Source organism: Rhopalosiphum padi, chromosome 1, assembly GCF_020882245.1.
Source record: "Rhopalosiphum padi isolate XX-2018 chromosome 1, ASM2088224v1, whole genome shotgun sequence".
NCBI lineage: Eukaryota > Metazoa > Arthropoda > Insecta > Hemiptera > Aphididae > Rhopalosiphum > Rhopalosiphum padi.
The window spans coordinates 54,266,970-54,291,798 of record NC_083597.1 but is presented as its reverse complement, the minus strand read 5'-3'; the positions used below and the strand labels follow the sequence as shown (position 1 = coordinate 54,291,798).

Below are 24,829 nucleotides of genomic sequence, written 5' to 3'. Positions count from 1 at the left end.
AAACATATAATAGTATTATCCTAGTTAATAAAAAATGAGAATAATTTCTCACTGTTTATTTCTCAAGTACTCTAGCACAACCTTTATTGAAACTATTTTTTAATAATAAATTATTATCATTTACAAGCCACTTATAATAAAATATGAAACGTAATAAATTACATAAAATCATACATATTATTATTAATAATAGTCAATTTATAGGCTATTCTCCGGATTGTTCATCATGTCGTGAGGGAACTGGGCATTGTAATGTGTTCTTACAATTTATTGTTTCACCCAAAATTCAATAAGCGTAGACACAACTAATATTTAGTAATGTTGACTTTTGAATTGTTTATAAATTGAAATTACGAATTATGGAATAAATAAAATTTTATATAATTTGAATCCAAAAACATAATATGTGTAATATGTATTTCATTCATCTATAGAAAACAAATAAGTCTAAATTAAATTGTAACGTATTATTATTTAGCTATATAATAATCAAGCTTTAAGACACATGTGTTCATTGAACAACTAAAAATAATTAGTATAATTAGTTTAACAATATAATTAAATATATTATAGAGGTGTTTTAACTGACCATTAAAATTTGTTTAATTGTTAAAAAAAATTAATTTAATTTTTAAGTTCTCATAAAATGTATGACTTAAATAAAATACTTTATTCCATTAATAATAAAATTCAAAAAATACGGAACTATTTTATATTTTTGTTTTGCTTTTTTAATAACAAGCGTTTAAATATTCAATTTATTTAATATTTTTAAATACTTAAATCTTAGCCTAACCATTCATACTTTAGTATTTTTAAGAAGTAGGCGATATTTAACTTCATTAAAATTCAAATAAATAGTTTCTTATTTATTTAACTTTAAATATATAATAATGAATTAACATAAAATGTATGATAGTATATATAAATATGATATTTAATACTTATACTACTAATTATTTACAGACATATTTTATAAATTATAACTATATTTTTTTAGTCATCATAGTTCTCATTTTAATATTATGATAGACTATTATCCTTAGATCATAAAGTTTGATTCTCAGAAACTAATCACTTGAATTTTGATTTATATACTACAATATTTTCAAAAAATTTATCAAAAGATTCTCATCTGAAAAAAATAAATTTTTTATCCTCATAAGATTTTCCTTAGATGGCATAAGAATTTTAAGTATATGAAAATATAGTGATTACTCTTTAAAACTTTGGGAATACTTAAAAATTTAAAAATTAAATTTGATTAATTTGATTAAAGTTATATACTATTGTATATAATTGAGTTGAGCATGTTTGATGAATTGCCTTGAAAATATATAATTTTCCCGTAGTTCTAAACACCCCGTATGTGGTACAATATATGTGCATGTAATATTCGATACGCCATACGCATTCGTATAATATATTATTATATTGTAATAATAAAAATAATATTATTATTATAATGATATATTCGTATTATATTATTATAATATAATTCCGCTGTATAATCTTATATTTTTCTATGTAAAACGCCACGCAAAAATAAAAATAAAATGTCACTAGAGAATGTAATCGGTGCATGGAGTTTTGAGGAATATAAATAAGCTTAAGGACGAGTATTATTATTATATACAGATGTCAGGGCGGAGTGGCATTCAAGTTTTTTCGTTGTTACCCGTTTCCTGGTCGGCTTTCCATCCCCTGCCGATCAGAGTAGATACTTGGATCGCAGTTATTGTACTCAAATATTACTAGAAGGTCACATTATATATCCTATACATCAATCGATGTTCTTTGCATTTCTCTATCATATTTTTTTCATGTTTTATATAAAAAAAAATAATAATAAAAATAATATTTTCTTTTGCAAAAAAATATTATCATCCTTGGCGCACAAAAGACAAGCTACCTCTGCCGTTCTCGGCATCCCTTTCCATCATCAGCCTCTTTATCTCCTACTCCTCTGATGATGAGTGAGAGGGGTGGTAAACAATTTAATTTATAATCGCGTAAACTACATCATTATAATAACGGGACAATTATTATTAATATTATTATTATTCGCAACATTGTGTTTTATTTATCATAAACGAGCACTTCTTTGACCAGATATATATGTTTAAAATATTAAATTCTTGTTTGCTAAACAATGCGTAGCTCGTATATAGTTTTGTAAAATGTTTTATCTTATACTCGAGTTACGCTCGCACAAATTTCCTGTCAATGTATACGAACGACTCACTGTAACGATGTATTGAACAGGAAAATTAAAATAATTTCAACAAGACGTGAAAATATAATTTATACTCTCGGGGAATATACCTATATAATATATAGTATATATTACTACAAACGTGTACTTTGAAACGGAAACTTTGCTTATTGCTCCTGTGAAACTATATCAGTATTTTGTACACTTTATTATTAATTAACAATTAGCATACCGTAAAAATTATAAACAATTTAATAACATGACAGCTGGTGTAAAGTATCTTCATATTCATTTTATAGTTGTTTATAATCGTAGTTGTTTTTTTGTAAAGATAAGTTACAAGTTTATAATTCTCGCGTTACCTCGCCTTAATACGATTATCGTTTACAATGGTCATTGAATTTGAACACAACTATTCGTTATCAGGTGCAAGTCTTTTATTCGATATTCACACGGATACGAGTCCGAGCAATAAAAATAAGTCACCCTTTAAACTACAATAAACAGTACAATACTTTATATATATATATATATATTTTCAAACATTATAAGACGTATTTATCGTGTCCCTTGAAGCTGTAATTATGTTACGTAATACAGTAATGTATGGCTACGTGCTAAGAAAAAAAAATTATCGTTAGATAATTTTATAATTTGGTATATTTATAATATAATATTAGTGAATAATATATTTACTGCAGAAAAAATTTGTTATTTGAGCCTCAAAGGTGTTTTCTTATTCTTTATTAAAGAAACTGAGAGAAGCATATATGTCTTGCGGCTGAGTTGTATTTTAGGTGCCTTTTCCTATAATAAAATTTGCCATATGGGATGATATACCAATTTTGAATGCGATTTACTGGAACAAATTTTAATCCAATCAGATACAAGAACAGGATCTCGATATGATAATATTATATAACTTGTTTGTTTGTTTCAAATGAATCAATGGGCAGCCAGACATATTTTTGACATTTCAGGGAAATTGCATTTGTTTTTGATATTGGACAAAACACATAAATTTAATTTAGCATTGAAAATATATTATATGTTTATAAGATATGAGTAATACAAGTACATATTTTAATAATAGGTGTTTAGTCAATTTAAGTTTTTAAAAATCATTCAATAAATTCAAGTAAAGCATAGTTAAGGTTATTAAAATATATTAATTATAAATTCAAGAGCTTACAATTTTATTAATTAACAATTAATCAGAAAAACATTTTGAATTAGTACAGAAATATATTTTTATTGAATGAATAAATTACAAGTAAACTCTCGATAAGTACAATATAACTAACATATTACATTATATGATATGAGTACATCTGCCAGGTGCTAAACATATGCTATAAATATAGATGTATGATGATAATATGTGAACGGATCATTCCGATATTATCTTCCAAACGTTGTGATGAATATCGTATTCACAACTCGTACGCCATATGTATTTATTTTTAGGAATAAAATAGATACTGCTATAATCATTTGTGTTGCCGGTTGTTTTATATATTATTTTCGTTTGCTGTAGGGGAAGTGGAAAGACTCCTGCGGGATTATCGACAAAACCAAGAGCTGGTGCGGAACATCGGAGCCAATTATTATCAGATCATCTACCCAGTACAAATCAGACATCATGACAAAATGGGCATCTCTACCCGAGAGGTAGGGTCACAGAAGGTAAGCTTTGGTATACGATATGAGAATAGGGCGCGCATGTGTGTATGCATGATTGGGTGGGCGGGTGAGTAAGTGAGAGGTGGGTTTTATGGAGAGCGGGGAAATCGATGTTCTATTTTCTCCTTTCGCCATATTCCAAACGATGTTTCAACATATAAATATAATTCTCATACTTGTATACACGTAATACACACACACACACACACACACACACACACACACACACACACACACACATACACACATATATATATATCATATGTATAAATATAATTCATACGCATATACACGTAGTATATGCATATTTATATTATATTATATATTGTACGTAAATTGTAAATATATAATAGATGTATACACTATACACTATACACGTGTGTATGAGAATTTGTGAATTTATTTTCATACATAATATACATTTCCATCACATTTCCGATATTTGTTTATCATATCCGTGTCATCTCGTTTTTTGAGTTATAGATTTTTGATTTTTTTCTTGGTTATTTTATTTTTGCTATTCGGTTAAATACTTTTCTCCAATATCGCCTGCTATCATCCACAGATTAATATAATGTATTCTGATAATTTATTTTAATACTATAATGCAATGTACATATAGTTAACTTAATATACTACATGATATTTTCATTATGCAATAAAGTAACCACGTAAATCAATAAAAATGATATTATATTATGATTTCTAGTTTCCCAGCTCGGGGTTGCATGGATCTAGTGAAGGATACTCTTCCGGTGGATCTTTTCGACCGAAATCTCGGGTAAGTTTTATAGCACTTATTGATATTCTAATAAATAAATGCGTATAGTATCCGAATCGATATAATTTAAATTATTTTATACGTATAGGTATGTAATGTTAAGGTATACACACAAATACTATAATAATATATGTAATATGCATGTAGTAGTATTATATGATATATGTTTACGTCGTACACTTATAATATTTATGAGCGGTACGGTGCGGGCGAGTTATTATTATAATACATAATGTAGGTCGTATCACAAACCTATTTTTATCATGTCTGCGGGGGGCTCGCAGAGATAACGTCAGAGGGTTCCTGAAAGAGAGAATAAATCGTACCTGTCCAATATGGATGTCGTGTGTTGGCGATAGCGCTCCGCGTGGGGTTAGATAATGAAAGTAATGACGTACCCGCGCCGTTTTGAGGACCAAGGACATTTCAAAATATACACACACATATAAATATATATGTGTGTGTGTATATAATATTTATAATAATATATGTTGCCTATATATGTATGACCTTTTCCTCTTTAAGTAAGATAATAAAACACGAAATTCGGGTTTAATTTATTACACGTGTTCTACATGTATACGATGTAATAATAATAATAATTGTAATATTATTTTGATGATAACATTATAAATTGCAAATTAGTTTTTAAAATTTGAAATACAAATCTTTATATGATGAATTTCACAAGTTTATACCAGCATCCAGGTTTTTTTCAATTCATTTTCAGTATTTGATCATATTAGATTTTAAAAAGTTATGTAAAAGAAATGTCATTAAAACATTACAAGTTAAAAAATATTTCGGGTACCAAATCAAGGTGTCAACATTTATAGAGATTATTGATATTTAGACAATAATGTAATTGTTATTAGCTAAAAAAGTTTTCATGTATCAATATTGCCTATACTAGTCGCCGTGTTACTTACTATAGAATGTAAATTTTACTTTTCTACTTAAAAATTTGTTTTCCAAGAAAAAAAAAAGAAATTATTATAAAACCAATATATTCACTATCACTACGTTCAAAATCTAAAATATAGAAAACAATTGTGTCCATAAATGTAAACTAATAATTGTTATATTATTTTGTTTTGTATTATCGAAAATGTCATCTACCGATTATATATTATTTGACCCATAGGTTAGAAAACAATGATTTAAAAATCATAAAAAGTTTCAAAAACAATCATAAAGTATGATTATCTAAATAATTCTAGATAGACCTAATTCCATAAGTATTCGTTCCCATACTGCAGTTATATAATTATAATAATACAGTATAATTGTTACCGATAAAACTATGAATTCATTTTTAACGTACCTACTTGTAACTATAATATATTCGTGACTTAAGTTTGATACGAAAAGCGTATAATATATAAATATATATTTACATATATTATATGAGTTTTTGACACAATAGTTATCGACCGTTATAAAGGCATAAGGTTAACTTATACGCGTACAAAGGTCATTGTGTATCACGAACTCGTAAATGTGGAGCTTTGTGACTATAGCGTATGTAGTTTGTTTTTTGTTTTAAAAAGAACGTTTATATACATATATAAACACCAAATGATAATAATACTTTTAACAGTTCTCATTAAAATGAGTGAGGCAAAGTAATGTAAGGCTTTTGGGTAAACAAAAACGGTGTGCACGCCCGTTGATGCTATCTGTATTTAGACTAGTCATTGTCTATGATTTTAACCTTTTGCCGACAACGTAAAAACCGTGTCTGCTTGACCGCATATTTGTCTTTGGACTCAGAATGCCATTGTTAAGACTGTATGCTGACGAGTTGAGAGGTAAATCCTGATAAATTACGGGGATTTTTAGTATATGCCTTCTTTACTCGTCTACATCGCCCTAAATATAGTCGCATAGTGTTTTCTTTTAAAGTTTTGTTTGGTTTTTGACACAAAAGAACAAATCTAAAACAAACCGTTTGGACTATATACTCACAACAGCGATGTAATGTACTGCACTTCTATCGGAATAAAAATAAATAAACCTTTTGCAATAAGATAAAACATTTTTCTTTGTAGGATTATGTAGTAATTTGTGTCCAGTTTATGTGTTTTCATTTTTATTTTAATAGTTTTTCATTGAATATTATAAATAAAAATATATTTACGTACATAAGTAGATCGCAGATAGTATAATTTGCATGATATACAGGATGGTTTACAAAGACAGCATACCCTTTTTTTACAATAATTCATTTGTTCAAAATGAGATTTTTGAAATTTTTAAATAAACTTTAAAATCCTATTTTAAAAGTCTTGAGATTTTGTGTATAATACAATAAGTGTCCTATTTGAAACTACAATATTCTGTTTTTGGAATGACAAAATATTTTTATATGGTCTTTAATTATATTTTAAAAATTCGAAAATCAGTAAATTAATAAAAAAAAAAATATTATTTATTAAAAATGGGAATGATCATGCTTGGTGAATCACCTTATGATTGATTAATCAAACTCGTAATTGTCCTTCCATCAAATTTTCAGAACTCCAATACATAAAAATTAAAATTATTATCATTTTATACGTCTTGAAGTGTTTGGCATTATACATAATGTTATTTTATGTACTGTTCATTTTATTAGGTAAATACGAATTTCAAATTAAAAACATTAATTATTATTTGTGCTCGACTTACAAAACATCAACCGTTATCATTAGAGAAGTTTGTACATTAAAAACAATAACAATGACATTGGTTTGATAAATATTCTTAGTATTTTGTACTTGATTACCTTACATTTCGACTATAAAATATATGAGCGCTTTGTTTTCGTAGGAAATTAAATTTTATCGAACGTGTAGGTTAATAATCTGCTGTCCCGTCGCGTCATTTCCTTTAAATAAAAAAATTAGATTTTAAACTGTCACAATAATACAGGTAGAAGTTTCTAGAAGTTTCTCCGATTTTCAGTAACTTGATTTAGTGTGCGCAAAATATATACATTTATATACATTTGTTTGACGTGTACAAGATGAAACGAAAAAAAATCACTTCAGTATATGCCATTTTCGTTGATTACAATTTTTTTCCAAGAAATCGCGGTCGATCTTAAGGTCGCCATCTCAAACGTTCGTTTCTGTAGAGTGTATGTAGGTGTTAGTTAGTTGGGAAGAGTGGTGAAGAAAACGGAGTGGGATTTATTGTTTGGTGGCACTGAGGGGCCGTGCAGAACGATTCGCCACCGTTTAACACAACTTCATTACATAACTACGCCGTTTAAATAATATTATACTCAAAATTATAATTTATATAGGTATGACATGATGTTTTTATGTGTATTGTGTATATATTTATAGGTAATTATACCTATATTTATTAATATGTAATTATTATAGATTATTTATATAGGTCATTATAGTATTGTACAATTTTATCGTTTACGCAGCACCGTAGCCGTCAAATAATGTGGGTCCCGTTAATTTATAATCCCGATTTAGGCCACGATTACACTCATAAAAAATAATTCGAAAAGATATTGACATAAGACTTCTTTTTAAATTCATATAGCCGTCAATAACATTATAAATCACATATTACGGAGTCGTACATTCCGTTAATGGTAACGATCACAGTTTATCGAAGTAACATAAAAGTACTATGATGAACATCAACAACTTACTATTGATATTTTATTATAAAATTATTTTCTCCTGCACACGAATCGCTATATAATATTTATTTTAATATTGATCGTCGTCATCATCAACAGTATCTTATTAAATATTGGGTGTTACATATTCAGGTGTGTAGTCCGATAGATACCGATAAGGATCGACAGTAGAGCGAGTTGAAGATGATTGAAATTGAAGAGAATGCTGTATTTGTTGGCGCAGACGCAATAATAACACATTAAGTGTTTTCAACTAAAACTTTTCGCGGTGTAACTTCACCCGCGCGTCAGTTATATGCGTTCTAGCTGCTGCACACTATAGTTCTCTATAGCCGATAACTTTATGGGTGGTTGTAAGTATAGGGCAAATACAGGGTGTATTTGCCATATCGGTGTACAATATACACACATACATACACTCATATATATAGTTAAAACACGGGTATACACGGTTATGTCGACGAAAGTGGTTGGCCGATACTGTTTAAAAGAATTGTCGGGTGACGTGGGAGGTCGGCTGGTCTGGACCAAGCCGTAAACTATTTAATTCAACCAGACGCGACTGATTTAAGTGGCTTGTCGAGTTGTTGCCGTCGGACCACCTCGATTTTTTATATTACACACTTTTCTACCCACTTACGCTAACGGTGCCGCCGTCGCTAACGACGACGACGACGACGCCACTGCCACGTTTCCTACAAACATCCGTCGCGTAAGAAAAAAATGTGTCACGGTAGCGGTGATGGCAGCGCAGTCAAAGGTCTTTGGCGTGTGAATCAAACATCGTTGTAACCACGTTTCCACCAGACGACAAACAAATCGTTACACATTATGTTTCTTTTTTTATTCGCGTACGTGCGTTTTATCGGACGTGTGTGTTTGTGTGTGTGTGTGTGTGTATTTGTTTAGTTCCGACGGGGGTTGTTTTTATTTATTTTTTTTTTTGCACCGATTTATTACTACTTATCGGTGCCCGGGAGACCTTTAAGGTAAATTCAAGAAGATTTATGCACCACACCACGAACAGCCATTATTTGTCCTACCGCCGCCGACTCAGCGGACCGTTCTCCACGTGAATAGCTGAAACGTTAGGTTAGAAAATGTGCATGGATTATGAGCTTTAACCGAAAATCACCACCGGACTTGTATTGTTTAAAATAACTGTCGGCAGCCCAAAAAATAAATAAATAAAGAGAAGAAAGATTTATTAACGGAATCTCTACGTGCTTATATAGATCTGATTTATAAACCCGTATACATATTATGTTTTTGCGAGCAAAGGTCTATCGCGGTAATTTAGGACTTTTATGTTTTTAAACGTTTTGGTGTCACTACGTAAATTTGTATTTATGTAGGTATTTAATTATATATGTATTATATAATAAATACAACTATGTAAACATGGATTATGCTTTCATTGAAACCTTTTTGGTATGTTTTAAACCAGTTCAGTATCACTAGGTAAGCAATGTTCAACCAATTGGAATCAAGCATAGCACTCGTCTTATTGTTTTTTTTTTATTATTAACAACTGAATCAACATAAAACGAAACCAACACCTATATATTTAATTTTAACGTTCTATAAAAAATATTATTACTATCGATTTGTTCAATATAATACATATTTAAAATATTAGAAACTAAAACCTATTATAAAAAAAATGTTGAACTAAAATACACATAAAATATAATATTCTTTAATTTTAATTTTTTTTTCTACTTTCTATTATTAAACATTATAATTCATCTCAAAACAATAACAAGGTTAACAATGCGCTCATTATTATACCAATGATGAGTTAAATTCTTAAATCTCGATCAATCACCATAATTCATTAAAAACAATTAACTTTATTACAATCAAGTATATCATCTATAATAAACGTATACACTACACAGTACACATAATAATATTATGTTTGTTGGATACAATATTTTATATCATAACAACTGATAAATATTAATTGTTGAATATATTCTCAAGTATGAATATATAGAGATACTTAATCATATTCATAAAGTTTTATGTTTTTATAAACTTTAAAAATTATACAATATTGTTAGTTAACAATATTTTAGAATTTTTTAGTATCTAATTAAATAGCCCAAATAAAATCCTCAAAATAATTGATTTAAATTACAAGGAAAATATACAAACCTTTTTATATTTATAGTAAATGTGGCTTTTTTTATACTTATAAAAAGGCAGATTAACTTAATGAAAAAATATGTTTGATTGTAAATTATGTATAAATAAAAACTATATTTTATTATTAATGCACATTATAAAATCACTTAATATTTTTTTCTAGCCAATTATATATACTATATAGATCATGCATAATACATGCTTATCAATTGCATAAATAACTAAGAATGTTTTTTTTTTCATAATATTGGTCGTTATGTTTATCGAACTCGTTTATATATTTTTATCAAGTTTGATTATAATTTATTACTAAGTCACTATAACTTGTTTATTATGTTATAATAAAATATTTTTAACCGTTATTCGTCCAAAACTTTTATTTAATCATACAATATCTATCCCATTTATTTTTATTTTAAAATTATAAAAGACTTTTTTAAACCATTACCATAATTTCATGACAATATTATACCCTTAATAGTCTGACAACAAAAACTCTAGACCAACTCTTTCTAATATTAGTTTTTTAATCTTAAATTAAAAACAACTATCAAACTATATACCCAATTATACTTTTCAATGATATTGTTTAGGGATAAAGTTTTTAATAAAAACACAACATGTCACGTATTTATAGGTAAATGTATAGAAAATGCTCCAGATGTTCTGACCTAAAAATTAGTTTCATGTCTATTATTTAAAATTTAAATTAAAAAATACTAATTCTTATAAATAAATATATGAAGATACATAATATCACATGGACTAAAATCACAGAAAATATTATTTAAATCATAGGGATAATAATATATAGCTTTAGAATCTAAAGTTTAAACTATTAAATAATTTTCGATATTATATAACTACTAACTATTTAGTTTAAATAATGCTGATTAATGATATTCACTATATTTGGTTACTGCATACGTTTAGACTTTGGTGGGAATTAACTAGTTAAAAATTTAATTTTTTTAACTACTTAACTTTACTATTTAATTAAATTTGGATTATCTTAATAACCTATTTAGTTAAAAAACCATTAGTATAACTTGACTTTTTCTAGCTAATTTTAAAAATTATTAAATTAAAATCAAGTTTAATATATCTATATTCTATAACCGTAGTTAAAACTATTTTAATTAATTATGTGCTTATTAAATCACTCGTACTGTATAATATTGTACGTTACACAATTATTTTGAATATAAATAAATAAATATTTCTTGAGTTATTTTGTTAGAATTAACGTGGAGTTTCCTAAACCAATACAATTATTGTGAAATACGAAAAAATATTTTAGGTTTTATATTTAACCAAATATTTAGTTCTTATTTAAAAAAAAATGGAAAAAGTGAAAATTGCACAACAGATAATTGTGTGACTCAAGTGGTAATGAGAAAAAAATTATTTACTTTTTTTAACTGAGGTAAGCTAATACTTTTTCCATATTTACTTTATACTTTTAGAGTTTAATATATTGTTTGTTCAATATTAACTTATAGCTTAACGTTCTTAAAAGGATTTCAGTCCAACATATTTATTGTTTCTTTCTCTCTTTTCTCTCTTTCTCTCTCTCACTCTCTGATTCGTGCGTAAAATAACATGTTTGCGTTCAGTAAAACTAATCGTGTGGCATGATTTGTTGGCTTTAATATTTTACTGTATTGTCTTATTATCCAACTTAATAGTAAGAATATTATCTAAAAAATTCCATAGACATTTATTGATATTTTAACTTTAAAAAAAGTTATGAATAGGGCTAAGATTTCAATGCATTTGCATCTTTTTTTGGAATGTCTTATACGATGCTTTTCAAACTATAAATTTGTTTTAAGTACTCCTGCAGTATTCTAATCACAACATTTGTTTGGGGAATTTTTCACATTTTAGCAGATTTTATAATATTTAAGTCATTTTTTGATGTTTTTAATGCATTTTTAAATATTTTAGGATATTTTTTACCTATTTCTCATAGTATGACTAAAAAAAATTACTCCATTAAAATATAAGTACTACAGTAGTACTTAATAAAAATTATTTTAATTTTGAACTTATCAAGTAATCCAGTTTTAGATTAGACAAGGTTGAAATTTACCATCCAATTATAGCCAAATGTAATTAATTTTTTTACATAATAATTTGAATTTTTTGATATTTTTAGAATTTTTAGGTCATAAATGCATTTTTTGAAAGGGCATTTATATCCGAGCCCTAGTTATGAGTATTTTAAAATTGTTTTGATTTACACAGATAGATACTATAATTCAGTTTCACTCTAATATTTTATGCTTATATCACAAAATCAATTCATCTGAACCCATTCAAGTTAATCAAAAAGAAAACAAATAATACACTAACCTCATATAGACTTAACAAACTAGAGTTAATTTATTTTTTAACTTTTCCGTTTTTGCGTTTAGATATGTTATAATTATTAATATGATATTAACGCAAATAATAATTATAATGTATGAATGTGACAACATTTTTTATTTTGAAAACTATTTTTGGTAACTTTTAATCGTTTGTTTTCTTCGATATTATAATTTAAAGTTAGAATATTAATTTATTTTCAATCCACTAATTGTTTTTTTCTTCTGGTTTTGTCGTGTTTCAAAATATGTAATTATGCGGTATAAATAAAAAAATATTTCGTATATTATTCTGCGAAGCTATTAAATTATCACGAATGCTTATTATCATAATTGAATCCGTACATTTATTGCCCCTCTGGGACTCGTAAATGTGTGTATACTATGACAACAAAGATTTGGTAACCGTAAAAAAAGTGTTTACATTTTTTACAAGTATAATAATTGTGAGGTAGATACACTACTATACTGTATTTTTAATTATTAAAAACACAATTATTTAATTTGAACTTAATATCCTATGCGCAGGTGGCTATTAAAACCAACTACAAAGCATTAATAAAGCTGTAGTAGTATTTTTATATTGCTATAAAAAGAGAAAAATGTTCATACAGGGTAAATGTATAGGTTACTGTTTTTGATGATCCACAAGGGAAGGTATATTAGTGACTTGCTATGAGCCCAAATGTGATAATTATCACACAGTAAAAACTTTAATTCACGTAATTATTTTTGAAATTTTCTGAAAAAATATGAAGTTTCTTTCAATAAGTAGCTTATACAATTTTTAAATTATAATAACATTTATGTAATTTAAAATTTTAAATAATTTATTTTTATTTTCTCAAAACGTAAATAGATGGATATAAAAAAGATATGAAATATTTTAACAATATTGTTATTCAATTGTAAACACTCAAATTATATTATATACCCATTCGAATACACATTATTACAGTTGAGATCAATTTTAAAATACCAGAATCATACCACACAATTATCTACTACAGTATTACCTACTGAATTCTACTGCAATACAAATAATACGAAACATTTAAATTGTTTACATTAGTAGACCAACAAGATATATATTTTTTATTGTCGAAACGTTACAATGTAACATGTCTTCAGCAAGTTACAACACTCGTATAATCCTTCAAAACATTGGTGGGAAATAAGCCAAAAAGCTACGTATTTTTCTAACAATGAGAAAATCCATTTGTGGGTTTGCGCTAATATTTTTTTTCTATATACATTCAAAACAATTATTGGTAAGAATAGTAAAGTTCTGTCTCTCATTCTCCCATATTCGTATATCACAACATTATTTTATGTAGATATATAGATTCATTTATTCCATATGCCGTGATAATAATGCAGTTGAGTTTCAATTATGTTTTAATTCACTATATAAATAAATAAATATATATATATATATATACGTCGATAATTAATTAAATACCTATAATATAATCACGACGTTGAAATAGAATAAATATTTATGATGAAATGAATTTATTTATTTATTAGTTTATTCGTTTTGCATAGGTAATTAAATAATGGTTAAAGTCATAACCACCGTAATTAAATATAGTTATTTTAATCATATCAAAATCAAATAGTGTTCAACATTTGTAATAGTATATGTCATAAGTATTAGCCAGAATATTCAATGATCTTATTACTATTTTTAAAATTTAAAATAATTTTTTTTTTTTTTGTATTGAAACAATTATTACTCAATATATTAATTTTTAGTTTTTTAAAGATCATTAACAGAAATAAAAAGCACATTATTTATACGAAACAACTGATTTAAATACAAAACGGTATAACTCTTGAAACTTTTATTGCATTTTTAAAAAGTTAGTCATCCGAATACTTTGCATTACAAAAACAATAACTGAAATATTATTGTTCTTAAATATATTTTTAATTTTAGCTAATGAATATTTTCCTTTTGTTCATTGTAATACTTAAAATAAAAAACGAAGTATACAATGAATTTAATAAAAAAAACTTAATTTTGTAATTTAGAAATAAATTATAAGAAAATTCGAATTTAAAATCGTTATAAAGTCTTATATTATATTATATAATTAAGTACAGTTCTTAATGGTTATTTTATGCGCTTATGTCATACACTACGATCATTTATATACCAACCAAACCTAACCAACATGTATCAAATAAATTATTGGAATTAAATATGTATATTATTAAAATATTTTAAGGAATTTTAATATTTAAAAAGTTTGATAAAGATATATGATCCAGCTTATATATAATATTATTGATTATTTTTTTATGAGATTATACATGTTTACATCAAAATAAAGAACTAAAAGTATATTATATTATTATTTTAGTAAAAATTTAGTCACCGATAAAAAAATCTATTGAAAAATATTCACCAAATCAAAAATGATGTATTTTATTTTTATCAAGTATAATAATCATGTTTGTAAATACAAATCCGTGAGATATGATGAAAATATTAAATTGAAAAATAATTAGAAGTTCTAAAACTTTATTAACTATAGTACCCTTAAAATATTTTGAATAAACTTTACAAAACTGTATTAAGAATAATGTAAGTCATACGTATTGAGCAATTTGAACACTTTTAAAATAAATTCAAAGTATCAATCATTTTATGATTATTTTTATTCCAGTTCATAAACTTTATGAAAATTAGTTAACCGATGTTAGCAATGTTTCTAAGTTTTCTCAAGTTCATTAGTTAGTCAAGTAAAATAATTATATACAATTAAATTGCATTCTTTCGAAAAGGATTATAATAAATTATTTGCAGGAAAGACTTTTAAAGAACACGCAATTTACGCGACAAGTATGATCTGTATATTCTAATGAATGGTAGACTTATTCCATTGGTCACCGGGAAAAAATGTTTTGCTGTAAAAAAAATAAAACGGAAATTCAACCATATCATGGTATGAAAATCAATATCTTTACTCGGATTTGAAAATGTTGAAAGGTTTTAAAATGTATATTTACCGGATAAAATGTTGATTATTACCACTTAATAAAACTTTTGAACTTTTATAATCAAATGCTGGTATAAACCGCTTCTCAAGAGTCTTTTAATTTGCCAAGCTTTATAAAAGTAATTTCTGAAGTGTCGATTTTAAACAGAAATAAACCTTTTAGATTTTTAAATAGAATTTTTTTTTTAAATTCAATATCAGAAAATACGAATATGAATTTATGAACTACATATTATTATAATATAGCTGCCTTACTTTCGTTTCGGTTTTTAACATTAACGTTATTCAACTTGAACAATTTATATTTTCAAAACTTTCTTTAGACTATAATTCAATTATTATTAGACATATTTTTTTTAGATACAGTAAAAAAACGGTAAAATAAAAAAAATATATTGAATAGTGAAAATAATCTTGAGAACTATGTTTATTGATATCAAGATATAAATTAGAATATTACCCATCTATAAATTATGTCATGATTCAACCCACATCAGTTTATGTTAATCGCGATACTGTGAATTTTAGTAATTAAATTTTAATTTATTGTTTAATCTAGAACTATAATAATCAAATTATTCGCGTTGCCTTTGAACAAAATTAAATTGGTAAAATATTAGTGATTTACATATTTTTCTTAAAACCCCGTCGTTTTTACCTATTTAAACTACACAATTTTCAGAAAAAAACTGAATTATAACTTCTGTTTATACAACCATTTCATTATTAACAATGGTTCAGATAAGAATCTGTCAATTTATTAAAGTAATATCATATTTGGCCAAAATGTTGTTGCTTCGTTTAAGAAAAATAAATAAATGTAAAATGTATTCATTTACTTTAGTCGATCTATAATATAATAAATATACTCTAGTCGATATATTTTTGATTTTCTGATTCTACAACGATATGTCAATGTAACAAATGTGTTATATACATTTAATATACTAGATTAAATTTTAAAACGAATTAAATGAAAGTTTATCTTTAAAAGTATTAAATGCTTAGTTTATGATATGCATTATATAACTGTCTTTCATTTTATATTTAGTTACGTGTTTGGATGTAATCATATTTTATACAAATATATAAAATACATGATACTCATCAAAAAATCACAAAATTTCAACGGATAAAAATAAAATATTACATCAATATTTTTTTTTTTTTTTTTTTTTTTTCTTTATTAATATATATACAATCTGTACACAAGGCACAATAAGAATATAGGCTATAATATTACAGGAGGAAAATCTTGAGTGAAGAAGCCACCCACTGATGACACTTCGTCTTTTATTTTACATACGTATATGTTATTTTAACTTATACAAATATTTTTTTTTTTTTTTTTTTTTTTTTTTTTTTTTTTTTTTTAAGGGTTTAGTAGGTCTCTGCACCATTTACGCTTGAGACGCCGAGGAGGGTTACCAGGGATGGTTAATACACCTAGATTTTTTATGAGTGGGTTTGGATGTGAGTTAAGGCGTAGGTGGAACCGTTTGTAGTAATTTTTTGCCTCTTCCTGGATTGTTTTCATATGCAGGTCTTTATGAAGTGTGTGATTTGACACATATGGTGGTGAATTGGTTATTTTCCTTAACGCTATATTTTGGAACCTTTGGATTTTATCTAGATTAGAATTTTTCGCATTGCCCCATAGCTGTAGGCCGTAAGTCCAAATTGGCTTTAAGAGAGATTTATAAAGAAGTAATTTAATATTTAATTTTGAATGTTTGTTGTTGACAATTAGGGTTTTGAGCATTCGTAATCGGGAGTTTAATTGTAATCTTTTGGCTTTGATATGGTGAGCCCATGTAAGACGGCGGTCGAGAGTTAGTCCGAGATATTTAACATTTGGGGATGGGGGAATCTGAGTACCAAAAAGCGTTACTTCAGGACATGGTGTTAATTTAAGTGTAAATGTAGTATGTACAGATTTGGATTGGTTAATTTTAAAACGCCACTTTTTGTACCAGTCTTCCATTAATGAAAGATGGTTTTGTAGGTTTTTGGAGGCTATAGTAGGATCTGGACTGGATGATATTATGACTTTGTCGTCCGCATAGTCTGCTACCAATGTGTTGGGTGTGGTCGGTTGGTCAGATGTATAAATATTGTACAGAATTGGGGAGAGGATTCCACCTTGCGGAACGCCTGCTGCAATTCCTGCTATATTAGAGTCAGAAGTACCAAAATGGACCTGGAAGTAACGGTCTGTGAGATATGATTTGAGTATAATGTAGTAAGTTGGGTGTAGAAACTTTTTTAATTTGTATAACAGACCTTCATGCCATACTCTATCAAAGGCCTGGGATACGTCAAGGAATGCGCAGGTGCAGTAATGTTTTTTTTCGAGGGCAAAGGAGACAGCGTCAACAACTCTATGGACTTGGTGAATAGTCGAGTGCTTAGCACGAAAACCAAATTGATAGTCGGGTAAGATTTTTTTATCAAACATAATAGGAAGGATACGTTTAAGCAGAAGTCTTTCCAGTATTTTGCCGAAAAATGGCAATAAACTGATCGGTCTATAAGAATTTAAGGAGTCAGGTGGTTTGTTCGGTTTAGGGATTAGGATGATTTTAGAGTACTTCCAGAGAAGGGGGAAGTAAGAGAGTCTTAGAGTAGCATTGAAAATGTGGGTAAGTAGAGTGATGGCACGTTTGGGTAAGCATCTGGCGACTTCCGCTGTAATTAAGTCGAATCCTGGGGATTTCTTAAGTGAGTATTTTTGTATTGTATATTTTAAGTCACTGGGCGTCAAGTGTTTAACTGGTGGAGACATAGGGAGAGAAGAGTCTAGATACATTTGTACAGTGTTTGTAGTAGCTAGTGAAAATGTTTCAGGGTGAGGTTGAAAAATTTCATGAAGATGATTTTTAAATAGTTCAGCTTTTTCAGCGTCAGAAGAAGCAGGACTACCATCCGGGTTTTTTATTGGGGGCAATGAGGCTTTGTATTGAAGAGTTTGTTTTGTTGCCTTCCAGAGACTCCCATCCTTAGCCGAAAGGTCAGTTAAATGGTTTGCAAATGAAATATCTTTATTTTTAGATAAAACTTTCTTGAGTGAGTTAGACAAGTTATTGTATTTTTGTTTAAGAGATGGGAGACGGTACCGTTGGTATAGGGCTCTTGCTCTCCGTTTTTCCACTATAAGTGTTCGTATATGACTTGGTAAAGAGGGTTGATATGAGGAACAATGACTTACTACAGAGGAGGTTGACCATGCCGCAGACTGAATTATATTTGTGAAGCTATTTACTGCTACATCAATATCATCCGTGGATTTTAATTTGATATCAAGTTTTATATTTTGATTAACAAGATCATGAAATTTATATCGATCAGTTGTGGCATTGAAGAGTTTAGGAGGTTTCGGGCAAGTTAATGGATATGCGTTGAGTGTTAGTATGACTGAAGAATGGTCTGAATTTAAGTCCAAGATATTATCAGTAGAGTGAAATAGGTTAGATGGGATTTTTGAAACAAATATGTCAAGTATATCTGGGTTTTTACGAGCAGAAGTTGGCCAGTAAGTAGGGCCAGGGGGAGCAAGTATTTTAAGTTTTTTTATACATGTGAAGTCTCGTAAGACAAGACCACGTGGGTTATTCGTACGACATCCCCAACTTTGATGTTTGGCGTTAAAGTCACCTCCAACTATAAAATTGTTGCCAAAAGTACAAAAATAGTTATTAAAGTCTGCAACTGTAAGTATATGTTTTGGAGGTGAGTATAGTGCAGCAATTGTTACAGGGATGTTATTTATATTAATTAAAACCGCACATGACTGTAAGAAATTCTGACAGAAGTTTGGGAGAATTTGGAACGCTATGGTGGATTTAATTAATATGGCAACTCCGCCGTGAGCCGTATTATCTGGGTGATTGGCTTTCAGTAATTTGTAACCTGGAATATGTACGTTAGAGTATTGAGTAAAATGTGTTTCGGTAATTAATGCGATATCAATACGTTGGTTTTGTAGTACTGATTCGATTTCATTTACATGATTTCTTAGGCCGTTTGCATTGAATAATAAAATTAAAAGAGATTTGTTTGTGTATGTGTTATTAATCATTTTTTAGTATCTAAAAGACTAGTTATTACTTTGGTAAGTAGAGATATTAAAGGATTTATTAGAGATTTGAAATCCTCTAGAAAGCTTGTTATTGTTTTATTGATATCAGCTGACGGTGAAGGCAGATGGTGATTTGAGGATTGGCCTGAAGTGGCCTGTGCATAGGATAGGGTGGGGTTTGTATTAGTGTCATGAGCAGGGTGGCTGTCTTTTACAATACGTGACTTATCTCTAATATTATCTGATAAAAAAAAATTATTAGTGGCAGGTTTCTTACGTCTTTGGAGGTCCTTGTATACCGCACATCCTTTATAACTGGCTGGATGGCTCCCGTGACAGAGTGCACATGTTGGTGGGGTATCGCGTGGATTTGGACAGGCGGATGATAGGTGGCATGCGCCGCAGCGAACACATCGTGGAGGATAGCCGCAGTACGTTTTGGTGTGACCGTAGTTCTGGCAATTTAGACATTGGCTTATAGTTTTGGCTTTGAAAGGTTCTTCTACTTTAATTTTTGTATGTAATAGAGATGTCAATTTATAAATATCATTTGATTGGCTGCAGGGTTCCAGGTCGACAAAAAAAAGTGGTAACGGGTGCTTATTTGTTTTATGTAAAACATTGGTAATATTTCTTACTTCAAATTGACGAAATTCTAATTCAGATTTTATGAGACTAGTAGGCGTCGATGGATGTAAGTTGCGAATTACAACTCGGACAGGTTTGTCTTGTTGAAGTTGGTAGGTGTGGTATTCGGCTTTTTCTTCCTTTAAATACCGTATTAGTGATCTATAAGCGTCTGGAGTGCTGGTTTGAATTTTTAGTCTATCTGTAGATGATTTACAGACAAAGTTTTCAACACCGATTAGCTCTATAAGTACTGTGCATAGTTCCGGAAAGTTCTCGACGCCTCTTACGAAAACTGGAGGAGGAGCTTTGATTGGCGGAACATTTGTATTTGCACTATCAGTCTGTGTGTTATTGGTATCTTCGTTATTTTTGGTATTATCATTGAGCTGGTTGTCATTTAGACCGTCCATCTGATTTGAGTCCTGATCTTCGTTTGAAGCGAGAACCTCAAAACGATTTGCTGACGCGAATATTTTTTTTTTTGGTTTAGGTTGATGATCACTTGGAGAGTTCGGCGTAGAGTTAGAAGAACTAGAGTGGTTTCTTTTAGGTTTTTGCTGTATGGTCCAACTTTCATCTGATTGCCTATTCTTGCTTACAATTTTTATCGGAGATACGATATTATTATTTTTACTGTTCATTTTGATTAAAATGAGTTGGATGTAAATAGAATAGAATTAATGAGTTTCTAAATAGTATAATATCAGTCAATCGCAGTCGCGATAAGAACGATGATGAAGACGGTGGGTTGCGATAGCTTAATTAGATTGTTGTATAATAACGAGACCGCCGAGGCGGCCGCCGATGAGACCGTATGCGTTACACTGACAATATTACTGAGGACGTAATATTTTTATCGTTTATTGTGTGCAGACTTTAGTTAAAATAGAAGAGTAAATAGAACTTAGTCTATGTCACATCTTTGATTAACCGGATAGAGAGAAAAACACAATAATAATAAATTAATGATCATTATAGAAAGATTAATTAATTAGCTTAGGCGCACTATACACACGTGCGTACCGATCGGCGGCTATCGCGGAACTGACATCAATATTTAAAGTTTTTTTTTTTAAGTTATAGAATTTCGATTATAACAACATTTTTTTGATTTATTTGACTGAGAAAATACGTTTAAAACATATCTATCACCAATATAACCTAACATTTGTCTTCGATAAGTCCAACAACGAATCTGATATTTTTGTCTTACAAAAACACAATATGGTGACACGTTATTTCAATTATTTCACACGCGTTCTTCGTTCTTCAATCACACGACACAATTAGCTATTAAAGGAACATAAAACGTAATCGATAAAAATCTAATCGTCATCTAATAATTATATTCTATTATCAGTATTATCACTGTTTTTGTTTGTTATATTTATGTTATTTTCAATGTATTACAAATATATTTTCAATCGTGTGTTGATATAATATCATGACTTTTTTTTTTATCTGTTCGTTCCCTTTATTCCAGGTTGGTGAGTTTTTCGTAGCTTTGAGATATTTGGAATTATGGGGTCGAGGTTCAAGAGATTATTTTTCGATTTTCTCGGTAGTTTAAGGCTTAACGTAAGGTAAAACTATTCCACAAATTATATCATTCGAAAAATGTTTAAAATATCAGCGAAGCGAAACGCCTAGGCTCAATATCTTGATCTAATTTTTAAACTTTTCGTAAAATTTATATAATTTTGAAAAACCAAAATGTTTTGAAAAAATAATTTTGGCGCCCGACACCTATTAGAACACCTAATTGTGCACATAGTCACTCTAATATGAATCACAAAAATAGTTAACGCTGCAAAGTTTATGTCACACGTTAAAACTGATACAAAAAAAATAAAAAATATCACCAATTATAAAATAATAAAATACTTTATTATTCAATGATAATTCTCCAGTTCCATTATTAAAGTATAAAATGGACTATTTTCAGCGCAATAAAACCGTGTACATTCATTTGTACGGCCCACTTAATGTGTAGTTATACTTATTTAATTCAATTAAATCAGCCGACCAAACGACCATCTAGGTAAATCAACTGATATTATTTTGTTTTCCCTATGGGTTTTTACTACCTATGTGATTATTTTTGTTTAATCTATATCGATAAAAATTGTTTACTCAATAAGTTGCAACTATGTTCAATTACTTTCATGATTGGTTTGCCAATATTATAATATTATGCACATAAAATCCAACTATCTATTATTGTTTAAAGTATAATATCAAAAACCTCATAATATTTATATATATAATTATTGTGTTATTCTACGTATACACAAATAAAACGAGTACCAATTTTAACGATATTATTTCCACCTTGAAATAATCCAAACCAGTATATATATTATTTAATGACTTTTTATATAATATGTACTTCAGCGGATTCTACGCCTCGAACGAAATCCCTTCAGTGTCAATCCTATAAACAATTTCGGAAATGGGCGTCGGATAATACTCACTCTAGTTATATCACCTCGAACTCGTTACACACACACACACATACACATAAATATATATATATATATGTAACAGAGGCCGATAGCAGTAAGGATATCTCTAATCTCTTGTCGTCTTATTTTTCTTGGGTGTATATCAAGCCAGTTCATTCCAATTAAACTCTCTCTTTCCAAGTGATCTCAAATACGAATTACATCGTCCATTTCGGCTCTAAATTTAATATTTTTCTCGGTAATGTGGAACCGAAGATCTTTAGTTAACTATATTATATTATTTAAGAAACTATAATTTACCGGAAGCTTTGGAAATTTCGTGTATAACATTATTTTGGTCGTCTATTAATAACATTTATTAATATTACAAAATAATAACTACTCGTTAAGTCGCACATTAAGCAATTTATTTCAATATAAAATTTCCTGCATAGAATAAATAATATAATTTTGTGTTCCTTGTTTCATATAGGTCTATATTGGAGTTATTACCATAAGTAAAAAATTAGCCTATGAGTCACCATTTGAAAACTTTTGATAATATAAATTCTTTTAATTACTTATTATACTTATAAATTTGATATACGAATACATAGAATTTATAATTATATAACTATATTAATTATTGATAATGGGTTCATAACGAACGCATCTGAAACGATTAGATTAAATATTTGTGACAAACTGTTTTCATTAATTCATATTTAACCAAAATAAAATAATTATTGTCTTAATACATGGTTTTAAAGATATAATATAATATAAAACTTCGCAGACATGAAATTGGTTTTTAAATATGTTTATGATATAATTTATAAAAACCAGTGGAATTTTCACATTGTATGGTATTAATTATTACACAATAAATAAATTATTTACTTATCCAACTAAGATTGAAATTTAATCAAATAATTTAATGCTTTAAATGGGTTTCAAAACCATTTAAATAAGTAAGCTTAAATATAAAAAAAAATAGTCAAGTATGTAATCACTTTGTCACACTACAGTACATAAGTGTTGAGTGTATCTTGTCATTGAGTATATCGCTGTAATATATTTGTTAAATTTGAATTCAATAATAAATCATTGCGAACAAAAAACAATTCTGATTGAAGGAGGTAGGTCTGTTAATCTGTTAATCTATATAAGTAAGGATATTTATATATTAATTTTATATCATATATTATTTAAGCTATCGCAAAAGATTAAAGTTAATCCAAATATTTTAAACATTGTGTGTGGTAAAATATAATAATAATATACGTAAAAATTATAAGTCTCTACGAATAATATTTTTAAATTATAACAAAATAACTAAAATCTTTATTATTTGTATAAATATCTTATTTCATCAATAATTGAACTTCAAACACAAGTAAAAAAAAAAATTCGTTTATGTTTTTTAATATTTTTTAATCGCTACTACCCTTTATGGCGTTTTTATAAGATGAATAAATTATTCAATGTAAGATCTTGTAATAGATTTTCAAGCTTTTTAAACAGGCCTAAAAAATTATATCAGCACAATATAATTAAAAATATACAAATACCTACAATATTTAATATTTTCAAAATTCCATTGAAACCCTCATTAAAATGAATAGAATAACACTTAACCCTTTTATAGTTTTTCCAAGCAAAACTTTTGTGAAACCTCATAATACATTTTCAAACTTTGTCTTTGGGTACGAATTTTAAAAACTGTACCAATGCATTTACAACTAATAAATAATTTATCTCTATTTTACGAATTTGACAAATTTTAAACGCTCAAAGAAAACTATTATAAATTTATGCTTA

The 24,829-nt window shown here is 27.9% G+C and overlaps 1 protein-coding gene across 5 annotated transcripts in view; it reads left to right on the top strand.

Annotated features, from left to right (window-relative positions):
• Nucleotides 1-24,829, top strand: part of LOC132917264 (disintegrin and metalloproteinase domain-containing protein 11) — a 235,925-nt gene that overhangs the window by 158,122 nt on the left and 52,974 nt on the right. For 4 of the 5 annotated variants that reach the window (XM_060977913.1, XM_060977912.1, XM_060977915.1 and 1 more), the window contains exons 3-4: nt 3,753-3,901; nt 4,608-4,679. In XM_060977913.1, coding sequence (XP_060833896.1) covers nt 3,753-3,901; nt 4,608-4,679 — 221 coding nt within the window. The remainder of the gene's footprint in view (nt 1-3,752; nt 3,902-4,607; nt 4,680-24,829) is intronic. The other variant, XM_060977914.1, reaches the window with a different exon arrangement.